This window comes from Furipterus horrens, unplaced genomic scaffold (assembly GCF_987537825.1).
Source record: "Furipterus horrens unplaced genomic scaffold, mFurHor1.1.pri manual_scaffold_3, whole genome shotgun sequence".
Taxonomy (NCBI): Eukaryota; Metazoa; Chordata; class Mammalia; order Chiroptera; family Furipteridae; genus Furipterus; species Furipterus horrens.
In genome coordinates, this window is record NW_028327173.1 from 125,630,486 (window position 1) to 125,647,964 (window position 17,479).

At 37.2% G+C, this 17,479-nt stretch overlaps 1 protein-coding gene across 3 annotated transcripts in view; it reads left to right on the forward strand.

The window, feature by feature from the left end:
- Positions 1-246: 246 nt before the first annotated feature.
- The window catches only part of LOC150015889 (cofilin-2), a 103,770-nt gene continuing 86,537 nt past the window's right edge, over positions 247-17,479 (forward strand). For 2 of the 3 annotated variants that reach the window (XM_090270147.1, XM_090270145.1), the window contains exons 1-2: positions 247-418; positions 9,411-9,689. In XM_090270147.1, the coding sequence (XP_090126273.1) occupies positions 306-418; positions 9,411-9,689 (392 nt within the window). In that variant the 5' untranslated portion in view covers positions 247-305. The remainder of the gene's footprint in view (positions 419-9,410; positions 9,690-17,479) is intronic. The other variant, XM_090270146.1, reaches the window with a different exon arrangement.

The following is a 17,479-nucleotide window of genomic DNA, read 5'->3' on the forward strand; positions in this document are numbered from 1 at the left end:
GCGTCTGGCCCCATTGTGAACTCACAAACCGGCTTGCGGACGTGGGGCGCGCGGGGAGGGCAGCGCCGGCGGCGGTTCAGCGTGCTCAACACCCGGGCAGCGACAGGAGCGACCTCGGCTCCGGTGGCAGCCGTGGCGAGTCAGCCACACAAAAGGCAGTCGGGTGTCCCCGGCGCGTGGACCGGCCCCTGCCGCCGCCGAGTGCTCTCCACCTTACCGGCTTTCCTTTCCCTCCAATTCTGATAGGGAAGCGGGGCTGACTGCGGGCGGCCGAACGTCACGGTGAGCCCGTGGTCGGACAGGAGATGCCGCTGCTACACCGAAAGCCGTTTGTGAGACAGAAGCCGCCCGCGGACCTGCGGCCCGACGAGGAAGTTTTCTACTGTAAAGTCACCAACGAGATCTTCCGCCACTACGAGTGAGGACCGAGCCGGCGCGGGGCGGGGGGCGGCGGGCGGTGCGAGGAAGTGTGGGGAGGACTCCCTCCCCAGCGTCCTTTTGTCTCTCTCCCTTTCCTCGTCCCGGGCTTCTGGCGGGGAGACTTGAAAGTGCCCGGTGGCCGCGGCTCCGCGTTTCTCTGTCCCTGAGCCCGGCCCGGCGACTTCACGGGGCCCCCGGGCGGCCCGACGCGCCGCAGTGCGAGTTGAGTAGAGCGAGCGGGGGCCACAGAGGCCGGGGTCCTCGGGCAGCCTTGCGGACTGCTTCCAGCCGTGGCTGCCAGCCGGCTGCTGGGCGGGGGGAACTCCCCGCCTCGCCCCTCCCCGCCGCGGCCACACGCGTACTCCGGGGCCAGTTCCGGGATCCCCGCCCGGCAGCCGAGGGGATCCCCGCTCGGGTCAGTGGCGGAGGACCGCAGTCCCCCGACCCGGAGAGGGAATCCCCGCCCCCGGGGCAGGAAACGGCCGGGCTGGGCGTCGTTTTCTCGGACTGCTGGGGAGCCTGACACTGGAGCTGCCTAGGGCAGAGGCGGGAGGGATCGGAGTTGAGAGTCGGGGAAGGAGGGGGCTATCCGGGGGCCCTGGCGCCCTGGACTAGACTGTCCCCCGGCGGCCTCTCGCCCGGTGCGGCTAGGCCTCGGAGTGCGCGACGCGAGCAGTGCGCTCTGTCACCGCCTCTTCTGGGTGACTAACTCCCGGCCTCGGGGAACTCAGCGTCTCCGCCCCCGGGAGACAGGGTGAGGAAGAAGTCGGGGCTGGGCGGAGGGAAGAGGAGGAGTAGAGAGCGGGTCCCTGGGGGCCCCAGATTTTCACTTTCGTGCTGCCGGGAGGGGCGAGATGGGAGTTGGGGGGAGGGGGTTAAGACAAGTTCAACTCCAGCCTTAGTCAGTCTTGTCTTTATTCCCCCTGCGCATGTGGGCCGCCTGACGTCTGCCACTCGCTATTGTTTTGATACGAATCCGGAGTTGTTGCGTGTGTAGTTTCCACGCCTAAATTTACAGTCCTTCGCCCGGTTTATCCCAATAGACCCCCTTGTCCTGTTATTTGGAGCACCAAACAACGGGGTGCTTCAGAGATCCTGGGTTTTAAACACAGTATCTCCGAGACAGAACCTGAATTGAGCAATCACTAGAACAGCCTGATTCTTTTTTTAACGCTTTATCCTCTCCACTCAGAAGGAATCCTTTGTGATGGAGAAACCGAGTGTTACAGCAACCAAATAAATTGTGTGTAGGACGCATCTTTTCTGAGTGGGGGGCTTGATCCAGGGAGGGCTTTGAGCCAGACTGCACCTGTGTGAGAAATGAATACATAAGAAAGTTAGAATAAGTTCCTTTGAGCTTTTAAGGAAGCCTTTTTCTTCAGCTCCTCAGAAAGAGTTACACATTAATATGTTAGATCTAGAGAAGTTTTTCAGCAGACAGTACTTTAAAATAGGAGTGCACATCTTACTCTGCTCCTGTGCAGACTTGTTTTGTTATTTGTAACTACTTAAGTGAATTTGGATTAGGTAATTTGACAAGGATGATGCCTTGTTTCTTTTTAAAGTTTAAGTTAAAATCCTTGGTAATAATTCCAAAAAATTTGAAAAGTGTACTTAAGAGTGCCAACAAAATATGAAACAGGCTTAGATTTCAAACTGTTCCATCTTTTGATATAAGCAGTCTTTTAAAGAGTAACTGACATTATCAGGGAGACTGAACATGGAGATTATCTTTTTAAATTAAGTTCTTTTCATATATTTTAGTTCTTGATGACTTACTATAATCGTGGAGAAATCAGAAATGCTGAAATAAAGAAAGAGATTTTTGGTATTCTCAATCTGCTACCTTGCATTAATATTAGGGAACTGTGTGCTTTTTAGCCTTATGGCATAAAGTTTTTTTAAAAAACTAGATTTTTGTTTCATCTGTGCTGATGTGCTTGGGTTTTGGGAAATTACAAGCAGTTCAAGAGATTCAGTTTGCTTGGGAGCAAAGATATTTAATCATTTACCCTGAACAAAGCAGAGCTCCTGGTGTGTTCTTAGGTGTTAATCTTTAGAACTCTGAATTGGCAAAACTGGAAAAATTTGTGTTAAATTTTGGATTATTTTCTCTTAAATGATTACAAAGAGATCTTTACAAAAAAAAATGTATTTATGGTGGATGGTATTATATATGGTGGTCTGCAAGTGTTGTGGTAATCTGACCATTGGCACAAGTCTGGAGATACTATGAAGGAAACCTGTTTTCACTCATTCATTAAATCACCAGTTGGTTTATGTGAATTTGTTTGAAGATTATCCTTCAGTGCATTATCTTGAATTTCTTTTATATTAGTCTGCAGATCACTCTGCTCACTTATTTGCTCAGATTCTTTATTTCCTGACTGAAACTTTCTCTACAGTCAGTCTCAAAGAGATTTTCTACACCACCCAGCTTTATTCACTTCCCAACACAATGCAAAGTATCTTTTACCCCTGACTCTGGTTAGTAGAGGTTGCTAGTGAGCTTTTAATTGCCAACTGCTTTCTGTCTTTATCTTACTTAATATTATAGTCTAACACTTCCTCCTTTGTCCTTCTAGGCAGCAGTGATCACCCCCTCCATTTTATCTATTGTAACATCTGCTGTTTTTGCACTGTCATGCCAATGTATTTGCTGCCTCACATTTTCTTTTCCAAGACACTGAATTCTTCGAGGGGCTATGACCAGAATAGATCCTTAGTGGTTATATAGTACACACTCCTTTATTTTGTTTATTTGAACAACATGCTCTTTAACTAATTGTTAACTCTTGTGCGGCCTGCTTTTCATAAGTAAAGAAAACTTGTTAAGAGTAGCACATTAACTGTAGGCAAATGCATAAGCTGAAGTGCAAAAGAATGGAATTGGTCAACTATTTTAAAATATACAGAAAAATTAATTCAAAATGAATTAAAGACTTGAATGTAAGAACTGAAACCATAAAACTCCTAGAAGAAGACATAGGTGATAATCACCTTGACATCAGTCTTGGTGATGATTTTTTAAATCTGACATCAAAAGCAAAACTATAAACAGTGAGACTGTGTCAAACTAAAAAGCTTCTGCATAGCAAAGGAAACCATCAACAAAAATGAAAAGGCAACCTACTGAATAGGTGGAAGTATTTGGAAATCATGTATCTGATAAGTGGTTAATATCCAAAATATATAAAGAACTCATACAACGCAATAGCAACAAACCATACAAGCAGTTTAAAAAATGGGCAGAAGAAAGATCTGAATAGATATTTTTCTAAAGAAGACATACTGAGGTACAGGAAGAGATGCTTTACATCATTAATCATTACAGAAATGCAAATCAGAACTGTAATGATTATCACCTAATACCTGTTAAATAGCTATTCTCAAAAAGAGAAGAGATAACAAGTATTGGTGAGGATGTAGAGAAAAGGGAACCCTCTTGGCGGGACTGTCAACTGGTGTGACTACAATTAGAAAACACTATGGAGGTTCCTCAGAAAAAAATTAAAAATAGAATTACCATATGATCTACCAGTTCCACTTCTGGGTATCTGTGTGAAGAAAACAAAAACATTAATTTGAAAAAACCTATACAATCCCTTGCCCTGACCAGTGCGGCTCAATTGGCTGGGCGTCATCCCATGAAGCGAAAGGTTACAGGTTCAATTCCTGGTCAGGGCACATGCCTGGGTTGCAGGTTTGTTCCCCAGTCTAGGCACATAGTAGAGACAATCTATCGGTATATCTCTCATTGATGTTTCTTTCCTTCTCTTTCTCCCTCCCTCCCCTTCTAAAAATAAATAAAATCTTAAAAAAAAAAAAAAGATATACTGTTCATTACAGTATCCTTTACAATAACCAAGATACGGAAACAACCTAAATTCTCCATCGATGATGATAATATACTGGGATAGCTTTTCTCACCATGTGGTCTTTCATCCTCAGAAGGCTAGCCAGGGCTTCTTCACCTGCTGGTCTCAGAGTTCCAAGAGGGTGAAAGCAAAAGTCTCTCAATGTCATTTCTGTATTTTGTTGGTCAAAGCCAATATCAAGGCCAGCCCAGATTCAAGGGGTGGTAAAATAAACTCCACCTCTCGTATGAAGAGTATCCAAGTTATATTTCTAGGGAGACTACACATCTTGAACCCTCTTTGCAAACCGTCTACCACTAAGCAATTAATAAGATTTTATACTTAGGTGATCCTGATTGGATTTTTGGACGTTCCCTGATAGTTCTTCAGTTAATCCCTCTTCCTGTCCCGTTCCCAGTGACAAACTTCTGTGATTCTCAAGTCTTTCATGTGTTCCTCTGATGATACTTCTCTACCATACTGGTTATTCTCCTGTGTATTCTCTTATTTGATTTTCATAGTGACTGTTCATGAAAGATACTACCTTTATTTTACAGAAAGGGAACTGGCTTTAATAAGCTTGTGTAACTTAACCCAGATTCACATTTTGTAGGTAGTAAAGCTGAGATTCAGACACTTTCCTCTCTCCTTTCCATTACTATGTGTACTTTTTCTTTCTAAATACAAAAAAATTAATGACTGCCAATGAGAGTACATTTGTTTATTCTTGACACTATACTTTGAAGAGTTTTTGGAGATGCTGAGATAATTTGTCCCAGGAATGAGAAATGAACGTATGTCTACAACACAATGGCATAAATCAAATATATGCTGTAGGAGTCTGTGTAATGGGAGTATAAAAAATTGAGCTGATAACTGCTGGGGAGTTAGGACACCCCCAATTAGGAGAGATGGAGCTGTCATGACATAGAATGAGGAAGGGCATTCTAGGAAGAGAATGCGCTAAAGAATACTTTTTAAGCAGAGAAAACAATATAAAAAGGCACAGAAATGTGCAGTTCTCTTGAAATTCACCTTTTTCACATTATTGTTAAGCTAGAACATTTGTTAATTTAATATCTAATTTCACTTGTTGATTTCTAGTTAAGATTTTATTCTCCAGATTTAGAAAATCTTTATTGCTGTTCTTCACTTTGGTATCATCTGCAGATTTAAGGAGCCTGCCTTGTATGTCATCATTATCTAAGTCTGTCTGATAGCACCAAGTAAAATACAAAAGTAATATTTCATTAGAGTTTTTTAAAAACGAAACTTTATATTTTTACTTAGTCAAAATTTTCCCCTATTTATTGGGTTCGCCAAAAAATCCGTTTAGTCTTTTTTCCATAAAAGACACATTTTTCATTTTCACCAATAACTTTATTGATTTGGATATTTTGAGTATGTCGGCTATCTCCCAATGTGCTATAACATTGATTGTTCCCAATTAATGTCTCAGTGTGATCGTTATCAACTGCAACTGGTCTACAGCACGAAACTTCACAAACCACTTTTGACACATTCGATCAGTCACAGCATCTTCCCTGCACAAATCTTTTTTTGCATTTCTGTTTTGTTTTTACCTTTCTTGAAATAATAAAGCATAATATTTGAAAAGTGTTGCTTATTTTCTTCCATCTTCAGTATTAAAATGGCTACACAGAAATTCACCAATTTTGATAATTTTTAAAAAATATTTTATTTCTCTTTAGAGAGAGGGGGAGGGAAGGAAAAAGAGGGAGAGCAACATCAATGTGTGAGAGATACATCAATCAGTTGCCTCTCACACCCCCAACTGGGGACCTGGCCTGCAACCCAGGCATGTACCCTAACTGGGAATTGAACTGGTGACCTTTCAGTTCACAGGTTGGCACTCAGTCCACTGAGCCACACCAGCCAGGGCTGATAATTTTGTTTTTTTTTTTAATGCGTGCTGAGATGACAACTGTCACAATACAATCTAACAAAATTTTTTCAAATAAAGTTAAAGACAACTAAGTGCTACTAAAGCAATCTTATGGAAAAAAGTCGAACAAACTTTTTGGCCAACTCCATTAATAATCTATACTAGTCTAAACATATATTCATATAAAACAGTACTTTGTATTTTATCAGTTTTTACTTAACAATATTAAAATGTGCTTCTTGTAAAAGTTTCATTTTATAACATAAAAATTGAATAAGTACTGAATTTAGTATTATTAACCAAATCCTACATATTTGAATGTGTATGATGAATGGGTGAAGAGCAGGATTACAAAAGTGGGAGAAAGTGAAGGTATGTAATGTTAGAGATGGGGCCATGCTGGTAGAGGGTGATGAAAAGGAAAAATAGCCCTCTTTCCCCTTGCATTAAAATTGCCATTGTGGTAGTGTGCCCTGCCTCCCAGCTCCTGAGGGTAGATTTTTGTGTATAGCAGGGATATAATGTGACAACAGCTTGGTAGAGTAGGTAGACACTAAGGAATCAAACAGTACAAACACTTTGCAGAAGGTGGTAGAAACCTGGTGTAGAAGGGCAGCTGTAAGTCACTGGTTACTGACTCCAATTTTTCTGCCTGGCAACATAGTTGAGGAGAGCTTTCTGGCACTTGTGCCATTGCTCTCCTTGTTAATTTTGAACAGTGTTAACAAGCATAAATAGTGTTGCAGCTCAGTGTAAAGTCAGTTCCCCTGCATTGGCACCAAATACCTATATACCAAAACGCTCAGGCTGCCCAATACTGACCTGCTGTGGCTTGAGCTCTGCTGTCCAATGCAGGAGCCATTACTTGCCACGCAGATTAGTAAAAACTTGAAATGTGTCAAAATAAAGATGTGCAATAACTCTAAGATACATACTAGACTTTGAAAACCTAGTATCCCAAAAATGTAAAATAATTCACTATTGATTACATATTGAAATGAAATTATTTTGGGATATATTGGATTAAATAAAATATAAAATTATTTTTTTTAATTTGGCCACTAGAAAATTTTAAATTATATGTGTGGCTAGCATTCTATTTCTATTAGCACTGTTTTAGAGACTTTAATGTGTAAGGTATCTAGTTTTGAAGTTTGTTTTTCTTAATTAGTGCTATAGTTTAAATTATTAGACATACACATACTATATTATGTGCTAACTATGTACATATTGGCTTGGGAAACTAAGTCTTAAAGGTATGTTTGTTTCTATAGAAAGAAGTTTAAAACTTATAAAGCTGTCTAAGTGAACTGCGGTTTTAGGCAGTAAAACAATTAAATAAAACCTCTTTCAAGGTCCATTCATTCATTTTATTCTGCACCATTGATAACCACCTCTTGGGTATGTCTGTTGCCTCCCTCTCAGCTAATAAGCTTTTTATCTGACATAGATTTTCTTGCTGATAAAAACCAGATTATATTCCTTTTTTCTCTCTGGCATTTCTTGCTTTGACTCTATGTTTTCTTTAGTGCCACTTCCTTCAAAACATTTTCTAGTATTTCTTGATCTTTTTTGCTCGCTTCTCCTCCTTACCTTCCTCAGAATTTCTGAAGAATATCTGCCTCTGTCTTGTAAAGATAATCACTTTTTACTTTGTATTTTAATAATATCCATTTTCTGCTCTACTAAAGGGTACATACTTCAAAAGCATCTTTGTACCGAATTAAGAGTCATGTAACTTGGCTTATGTATGCTATCTCTTTAGATCTCATTTATGTTAAAGTATGATTAGTTTCTCATACTTTATTTCCATAGATTTCTTTTTCTTTTTTTCTTTTTTTGGTGGTAGTGGTGGTGGTTTTCCAGCAAATACACAAATGAAACTATTGTAATAGAATTACCCTAAACCTTTGGAGATCAGTCTACTACAGGGATAACCTAAACAGATAATATCAACCAGGAAGTAAACATATAGCAGTTTTAATACTTTTTAGAATGATGGGAGAAGGAAAGAGGGATTTCAGGAGGAAGAAACAGTTAGTGAATAGTAAAATATATTGGTTATATATAATTATTGCAAAGTAGACCAGAGTATAGATGGGGGAGTATATCTTACCATTTAGAGGCAAACCATTGTTAATCATTTTACATATGTCTAGCCTTTTGTATTCAAAAAATATGTTTATACAAATAATACAAGTACATGCTCATTATAAAAATTCAAACATAGAAATATTTAGACTAACAATTTTTTGTTTTCCTTCCTTTCTTCATAGGGAACATCTCTTTATATAGTATTTGTATAAATACACACTTTTTTTTATTGTAATTAATTTATATGAAATTGTGTCACTCAGTGATTTGAGTGTTTTCTACTTAGTATATCTGAGAAATGTTTGCAAATTATAGATCTCTTGCATTTTACAAGTGACAGGATAGAATTTTTTTTAAAGAAATGCCATTATTTAAAAATTCCAACAGTGCAGAAAAGGATTGAGTAGAATGGTCACCCAGTCCCATCCCCACTCTGTAGCTGTTACCTTGATTTTTGTATAATATTCCAGAAATCTTTTATGCTTCTTTAGGTTTTCTTTTTCTTCCCTCCTTTCTTTCTCTTTTCTGTTTATTCTAACACAAATAGGACCATATTGTTATATATATATAAACTTGAAAGTTTTTTGCTATTAACGTTATTTAAGAACGCTCCTTATACTGTTTAATGACTATGGTTTTTCATTATATGAAGCATTATACTTTACTTAACCTTTCTCTTATTAGATGTTTAGATTTTCCAGTTTTTCACTATTACGTTAAAGTCTTTTAAAATGCATAGTTAAAAAAATTAATAAATGAAATAAAATTCACAGATAAGTGCTTGAATTAATTCCATTGTTTTGACTACTTTGGAACAAAAAGCTTAAAAATTAGAATGAAAAGAAAAGGTTGAGTTTATTTTCAGTTGCACTTCCAGTTTCAAAACTGATGGAAATTGAAGTTTAATTTTGGCTGAATATGCTTTTAAATTTCAAAATATAAATGTCTAGTTTAAATATACTTTTTCTTAGGTTTGTATTAATGTGTAGGTTGACCAGTTACTACACCCTTGTTTGAGTTCTGTGATTCTATATAAATTTTTGCAATAGAGGCACAGTTATTTATTAGCTTTTAATGTAAAGTTTGTGGAATGATATATCAGTAATAGATTTTTATTTTTGTTTTTTAATCAGTGACTTTTTTGAGCGAACCATTCTGTGCAACAGTCTTGTGTGGAGTTGTGCTGTGACTGGTAGACCTGGACTGACCTATCAGGAAGCACTTGAATCAGAAAAAAAAGCAAGACAGAATCTTCAGAGTTTTCCAGAACCACTAATTCTTCCAGTTTTGTACTTGACCAGCCTTACCCATCGTTCACGCTTACATGAAATTTGTGATGATATTTTTGCATATATCAAGGATCGATATTTTGTCGAAGAAACTGTGGAAGTCATTAGGAATAATGGTGCAAGGTAAAGTACTTTTAATTTTTCTTTTGATAATGCATACATCCACATTGCTTAAAATTCAAAATACACAAAAGACTGAAATGAAGAAAGCTTCCCTTTTACTACCCTCCAGCCTACCCTGTTAACCCTCCCCACAGAGCCCTGATGTTAGCAGTTTTTTAGGTATTTTTCTAAAGCTAATTTTTATATAAACCACCAAAAACAGGTACATGTATACAGTCTACTGTTCCCTTTAAATGCAAAAGGTCACATACTGTATGCTATACCTTTTTTCACTTAAAATATCTTGAAAGTCAGTCCATTGCTTTATAAATAACCTTCCTTCTCTTTTTTATTTACTGTATAATAAGTTCTATTATATGGAAATTTCATCTTTCTTTTAAAGTAAAAAGAACTTAGGTAAAGATACCTACTGTGTCCTCATTACATTACCTGATAGTTTAAATATACCTGTTTTACGTGCTGGTTTTAGTGGTTCCTTTGATGAGGACTGAGTTTTATGTACACCACTAAATTCTCTTTTTCACTCAGGTCTTCAAGAAAAAAAGTAGATTTTTTTTTAATGTATGAAAATTTAAAATGACATTATAGCCCTCTTTACTTTTAGGGCACTGACCGTAAAATGTTTTTGACTTCTTTTTCCATCTTTTTACTGACCTGAATGCAGAGGGGATTTTTCCTAAATTTTAAACTTTAGCACTCAAATTATTTAATTATGTTCTTTATTTTATTTTGGAGAATCATCATGAGTTTGTATGTAATTTCAGAATGATATCTTAAAATATTATGATCCATCTTAGTCATTAAATGCTACTATACATGAATCTTAAAAAGCGAAGAGATGTTGTCCTGGCTGGGTTGCTCAGTTTGTTAGGACATCATCCCAATATGCCAAGGTTGGGGGTTCAATCCCTGGTCAGGGCATATACAAGAAATCAACCAATAAATGCATAAATAAGTGGAACAACAAATCTATGTTTCTCTCTCTAAAAATCAGTAAGTAAACATTTTTTTTAAAAACCAAAAGATGTTTACATTAAGATCTAAATTTGTTTGGATTTGATAAATAGCTGGATAAGTTTTATTAATCGTAGAAGCAACAAATGGTAAAAATTGAAGAGTTTTTCATGCCTGGTGACTTTTGGAAAAAATTATATCTTTATTTTTGGGGGAGAGATTAACATGTCACCAGTAATCCCACCAAGAACATATCCTTTTAAAAAGAGATCAAATTATAAATATTTTTGGAGTATGTTTTATGGTTTTGGGTAATATCTTTAGAAAACAAATTTTTATGTTTCAATCTATATTACTAAAAGGAGTAATAGGCCATGTTAGGGGACCAAGACAGGTTTTTATCCCTATAGTCATTGTTTGTATATGACTTATTCTAAAACTGTTTTCTAATTTACAAATCATTGAGGTGCATTAAACTTTAACATCAGGAATATAGCTTACATCTAGAAATGTAGTGGTTCATTGTGTTTTGCATAGTTTTTGTTGTTGTACTTTAAAAATGGACTTTAGGTAGTTGTAGCTGTTAACGGTAGTAAACTAGGGTACATTGTAGAAATGGGGAATCTGGGCGTCACAAATTTATTGATTATTATCCACCAGGAAACATACTTCTTGCTTAAGGCTTTAAATTATAAAGTAGAAGTTGGTATTTTTCTGCGAACTTTTAGGCTTAATTTTTATAATTCACATTGGCCATTTTAATCTTTGTGCTGGAAAGGAGAAATTGTGAGAGACTCCTGACTTTCTGCCTTTAGCACCTGGGTGAATGGTAAGATACAGAAGCCCCAGGAAGTAATACTATGAGTGCAGCCAGCTCTGCTTTTGTCTCAGGACCAGGTATCTCTGATGGCTCTAATACTGTGTTTCACATGTTGCTTGGTGATGCCTAAGTGTCTAATGATAGACACTGGGCTGGGTACCGGGGATATGAAAGGGATTAAGATGCCCCTCAAGATTCAGTTAAGAAAGAGACAAACATTTTGACTTGCCAAGTAGTAAAACAAATGTATAAATGAAGTAATTCAGCAGCGTCCAAGACCGGAGTGCCACAGAGGCTAGACCTGGGTTCCCTACACTCATGTTAACACTAGATATTTTAGTTTTTTAATCTTTGCCAAATCTGATGACATTTCAGTGTTTATTTGCTTCTTCAGGTTCTTTGCCCATTTTTCTTTCAGCTTGTGTTCAGTAGATTTATAAGAACTATTTATTAAATAATAGGCATATTATACTCTGTCTTAAGGCTGCAAATATTTTTCCATTTCATTTTTTTCCCCTAAATCTGCAGTTAATGTAAAAAGACTTTTTAAAACATGTATAAATAATAATTATATAATTAAGGAATAAAGAATAAAAGTACAATCAATATTCAATGCATTTATCACTTGGTTTTAATAGAATACTTTTATCTTTGATTTTTGTTTATAGTTTGAGAGAAGTTACACGTTTCTAATTTTATGGGGGCCAGAATAGTGTGATAGTGAAGCATCTAGGCTTTGGAGTCAGACTGACCTTTTTGGACAATGACATTCTTTCAGACTATTATGAGCTGAAATGAGAATGTGTGGGAGGTACACATTTTGAATTGCTACATAAATGAAATATAGCAGTTGCATTTTACGGGGGAAATAAGGCTTCTATTAGCCTAAGAGGTTTATATGGAAGTTAATATTTTCTTTCTATTATTGACTAGCTTTTCTAATAAAATTAAATTTTGTAATTAAGCTTCAAGCCTGACGCAGATTTCTGCTACTTTAGATGCTAAGTTCCTTTGACCGTTTTCACTTAAATTTCAGTTAAAATAACTTTTAATACATAAACTTGCCTAATGACTAAATTTCCTTTGGTTGAAATTGTGCTTCCACCACCTATTTACCACTTGCATAACTTTTGGGAAAATATTTAACATCATTAACTCTCCTTTGCATACTTAGTAGAATTATTGCAAAGATTAGCTGAGATGCTGTATGTGAAGTGCTGGGACCACAGCAGGTGTTCAAAAAACAACAAATAAAAAGTCAGTCGTTTTCCATTTTGATTTTTGAGTTCTCTGTCATGCTTACAAATTTGTATTCTAACTGTAGTTTCTAGGGTTTCTATCTGGGTTTTCGTTTTTATAATTTGGATTACAGGGTGGTGGTATACACTGTTTAGGTGGCCAATAGGGCTTTGTTCTTATCAAGTCAATGACCATTCCTGTGTTTCTGGCACCTTCAAATACTGTAAATAGTGCTGTTCTGTCCTGTGAGGACATCTTTTAAGATGTAGTGGTAAGGGTATCTGTCCCCTTTAATAAACCATAGTCAATAGTCTTCATTTCATTACTATAGGAGTAGCTTCCCCTGCTGTTTTCCATAGAGATGTTTTAAGGGATAATATATTAAATACAGGACATCTTAATCTCCAGGCTGCCCCAACCCAGTCAAATAAAGATCTTTTAAAATGAATATTAGAAAGGAAAAAACAAAACAAAACAAAAAACTTAGGCTATTATATTGGTATGGGGAAATGACTTGGCATGATGTTTTTCATTTGGAATGTGCTCTAGACCCCCAAGGATATATGTCACTTCTGACTTCACATCTACTTGTATAACTTTTGGGATTGAGTTCAATATTGAGATGATGGTAGTGGTTAAGACCTTGGCATCCTCAAGGGGTGGGTGGGCTAGGGCAAGCCCAGCGTTGATGATGAGAAAAACTTCAGGTTGAATTTCCTAAATATTCTTGTTGATTTTTATCTGCAGGCTCTTCTTGCCTTTCTGCCTAGCAGTAGCATAAGGTTTATCATCAGGGGGCTTATCTAGAGAAATAAGTGGATTTCTCCCAGTGACTGAGAAATAGCAGGCACTTACATGGGGGTCCACTAGTATGAGATATCTGTGCTTCCACTCCCGCCTTTCATCCTTTCACTCTTCATCCTTTCTCCACAGAGTATGACGTTACAAGGACTTGCTTACACAGTGCATACATTTGCATCTCCCCCCTGCCTGTTGTTGTTGTTAAAGGAGCTTTATTGAGATATAGTTCACACACTGTAAAATTTGTGTATTTAAAAGGTTCAATTCAGTGGGTTTTAGTATATTCACAAGGTTATGGAGCTATCACCACTATCTAATTGCAGAATATTTTCATCACCGCAAGAAATCCTGTACTCATTAGCAGGCACTCCCCCTCAGTCTCTGGCAACCACTAATCTATTATGTCTCTATGGATTTGCCTATTCTGGACATCTCATCTAAATGGAATCATAATATGTATACTGTGTATAGCTTCTTTCACTTACTATAATGTTTTCAAGGTTCATCCACATTGTACAGTAGCAACTATCAGTACTTTATTTCTTTTTATTGACAAATTCTGCTGTATGGATCTATAACATTTTATTTATCTGTTCACCAGTTGATGGATATTTGGGTTGTTTTCACTTTGGGGCTATTATAAGTATGCTGTTAAGAACATTCATGTATAGGTTTTTGTGTGAACACATGTTTTCGGTTGTCTTGGGTATACATCTATTATTCTCATAATTGCTAAGTCATATGGTAACTACGTTTAGCATTTGAGGAACCTCCAAACTATTTTCCAAAGCAGCTGCGTCCCTTTACATTCCCACTTGCAAGGCACGAGAGTTCCAGTTTCTCCTGGCCTCACCACGTCATAGGTATGGACAATTTGGTGTTGTCCATCTTTTTTATTTTGCCATCCTACTGGGTGTGAAGTGGTATCTCACTGTAGTTTTGATTTGCACTTCCCTAATGACTGATTATGTTGAGCATCATTTCATGTGTTTATAGATCATTTGTATATCTTTGAAGAAATGTCTATTTTGGTCATTTGCCCATTTTAAAATGGGGTCACTTTTCTTTATTACATAGTTATAAGCATTCTTGTTTTTAGAATCAAGTCCCTTAGCAGATACATGATTTACAAATATTTGCTCCCATTCTTTGAATTGCCTTTTTACTTTCTTGATAGTACCGTTTGCAGCACCATCTCCCTTTACTCCTAACTTTTGTTTCTACTTGTCAGTAGCACTTATCTTTTGTTTCTGTCTCTGGTGGTAGTACTTATCAGTGCTCCTTTGTCCAGTAGACTTAAATTTGCTGGAAAGAATATGCTAAATTACACAAAAATGGGATAAATAGGGGTTGAATTACTTAATACAGGCACTCGATCTTCTTACCTCAATATTCTTTTCTTATTGTTTCATTACCTTTAGATGTCCCTCCTCACTTTCCTTTTGCATCTTACAAGTATAGATTAGGTGCTTCCCTCCCCACCAAAACTTTCTGTTTTGAAATAAGCAAAAAGGTTCTTCTATAAGATTCTTTGTCATTGCTATGACAGAGGAAGTAAAGAGAACAAATAACTACTTGACTGAGCCAACAGTTTAGTTCTTTACCCTCTCCACCCTGGTTACCACCCAGCATGCCTGCCAGTCATGCCGACATCAGTTCTGTGGTCCTTCCTTAGAGCCTAAAGGAGAAGTGAGAACATGTATGGTCTTGTGAAAAGAACATTAAACTGGGAGTCAGTTCTATTAATTCTTAAATACCTACCAGATGCTTTGTGTACACATTATATCAGCAGATATAAGGCAAAAATGTATCATTTAATTTACAGATGAGGAAACAAGAAATCCGAAGAAATTAAATAAGTTTTTTTTGGTAATTGTTCAGCCTATATGTACTGATCTTCTGCTGTTCACTTGTACTGTTCTAGACACTAGAGATATAGCAGTGAACAAAACAAAGCCATGGAGCTTCTATTCCAGCTTTACAAATAGGCAGTGGTAGGATTTAAATTCAGCTATGGCTGACTTACAAAGCCATTTCTTTCAATGTATTCTGTCACCTTGATTTTGGATTCTGCCCTTTATGATTAGCTGTATAACTCTTAGCAAGTAATTTGAACTCTTTTAAGTTTTAGTCTTTTTCATCTGTTAAATTGCCTCACAGGATGAAATGACATAATGGATGTGAATTTTTAAAGCTATATTATAGTATATTGTCATTTGATGTAAGTATCCTGTGTGGGGGCAGGGAGTGTATGAGAAATCTCAATATCTTCATTTCATTTTTGCTGTGAATCTAAAACTGCTCTATAAAACTAAAGTCTTTAAATTTAAAAAAAGTTATATGCTCTGCTTATTAAGATTAAACTTTATAATTTTTTTAAATCATATATATCAGTACAAAAGGTGAAAGCCTAGAACGCATTTTCCAAATCCTCCCTTTAGAGATAACTCACTGTCAAAAAATTAGTGCATAGTATTCTTTTTTTCCTATACTATAGTAAATTTTTTTTAAATAGCAAGCAGCTTTTTCACTTAGTAATGGTTTGGATGTCTTCCTAGGTCAGAACACGTAGATGTGCACCACTTCTAATGGGTTTTGCATAAACTGGATTAACTATTGGATACTAAAAAGCTTACCAGTGACATTGCCTTTTTCTGAGAATGAAGAAAGTTATTCCTTTTGCTAGTGTGAATTCTCTTTGAAGATAATAAACTGCTTTTCTTCCAAATAATCTTTAACTTTTGATTGACAGACCTTTTCCCAAAGTAGTTCAAATCAGTAAAATAGCAGAATTGGATTTATACAAGAATTTCATTTGTAGCTAGATTTCTCCAAATATTATCCCAATACTATTTAGATTTAAAATTTACAATATAAGATGTTATCTAGTCAAGAACGTTAAAGAAAACACTGTTCAATATTGTTTTTAGAACTGCTTTATGAAATAAAGATTATAGATACTTTTTAACCTTATAAACTGTATCAATTTTGGAATCAGATGGTGACCAGTCAACTAGAGCTCTTAACTATTGAACAATTAAAGTATATTCTCTGTGGCTATATGCATTGGTGGAATGCTTTAAGCACTTTAATGAAGTAGGAGAAAATTAAGCATAAAAACCTATCATACAGAGAGTAGGCACTTAATATATATTAGAATTGGAAATGAGACAATGGACTTTAACTTTGGGTTCTTTTTTTATATGACTAGCCTAAATGGTATTATTAATTCATAATTAATTAAAATGCATTAATATTTAGGACAAAGAAATACTAAACATCTTAAGAACATAGTAGGAACAAAAGATATGTGAAAAAATAGTTATTTTGATTTAAACATACATGCTAGGTGTCAATAACAGGTCCTGGTGGGATTAAGGAGAAATTTTTGGAAAAGTATTACTTAAGTAGAAAGGTGAAGGCAGGATGATAGTAATGGGACTTCTGATCAAGATGGAGGCATAGGTCACCTCCTTGCACAACCACAAGAAGAATTACAACTAACCTCAAAACAAAAAACACCCAGAACTGCCAGAAAATCGAACTGTATGGAAGTCTGACAACCAAGGATTTAAAGAAGCCACATTCATCCAGGAGAGGCAGAGAGGACACAGTGTTGTGCAGCAAGGCAGTGGTGGCAGAACATTCATGTGTGGTAGATAAAAACTGGAAGAGATACCTTGGGAGCGAGCAATCCCAGCGCCAGGCCAGACTGCACAGCCCAGGTTTCCAGTGCCAAGAAGATAAAGCTCCATAACTTCTGGCTGTAAAAATCAGTGGAGTTGGAGTAGTGGAAGAAACTGCTGGTTTCTCAGGAGAGTCCATTTAAAAGGCCTACATGGACTTAGAACATACGCAAACCCACCCACTCTGGGAATCACCACCAGTGCAACGGCTGGAAGGGTCCTAATTGCATTCAGGAAGTGGGTAAAGTGACTAGAAATGGGGAGAGTGCTGTGCAAACCTCCAGAAGCCA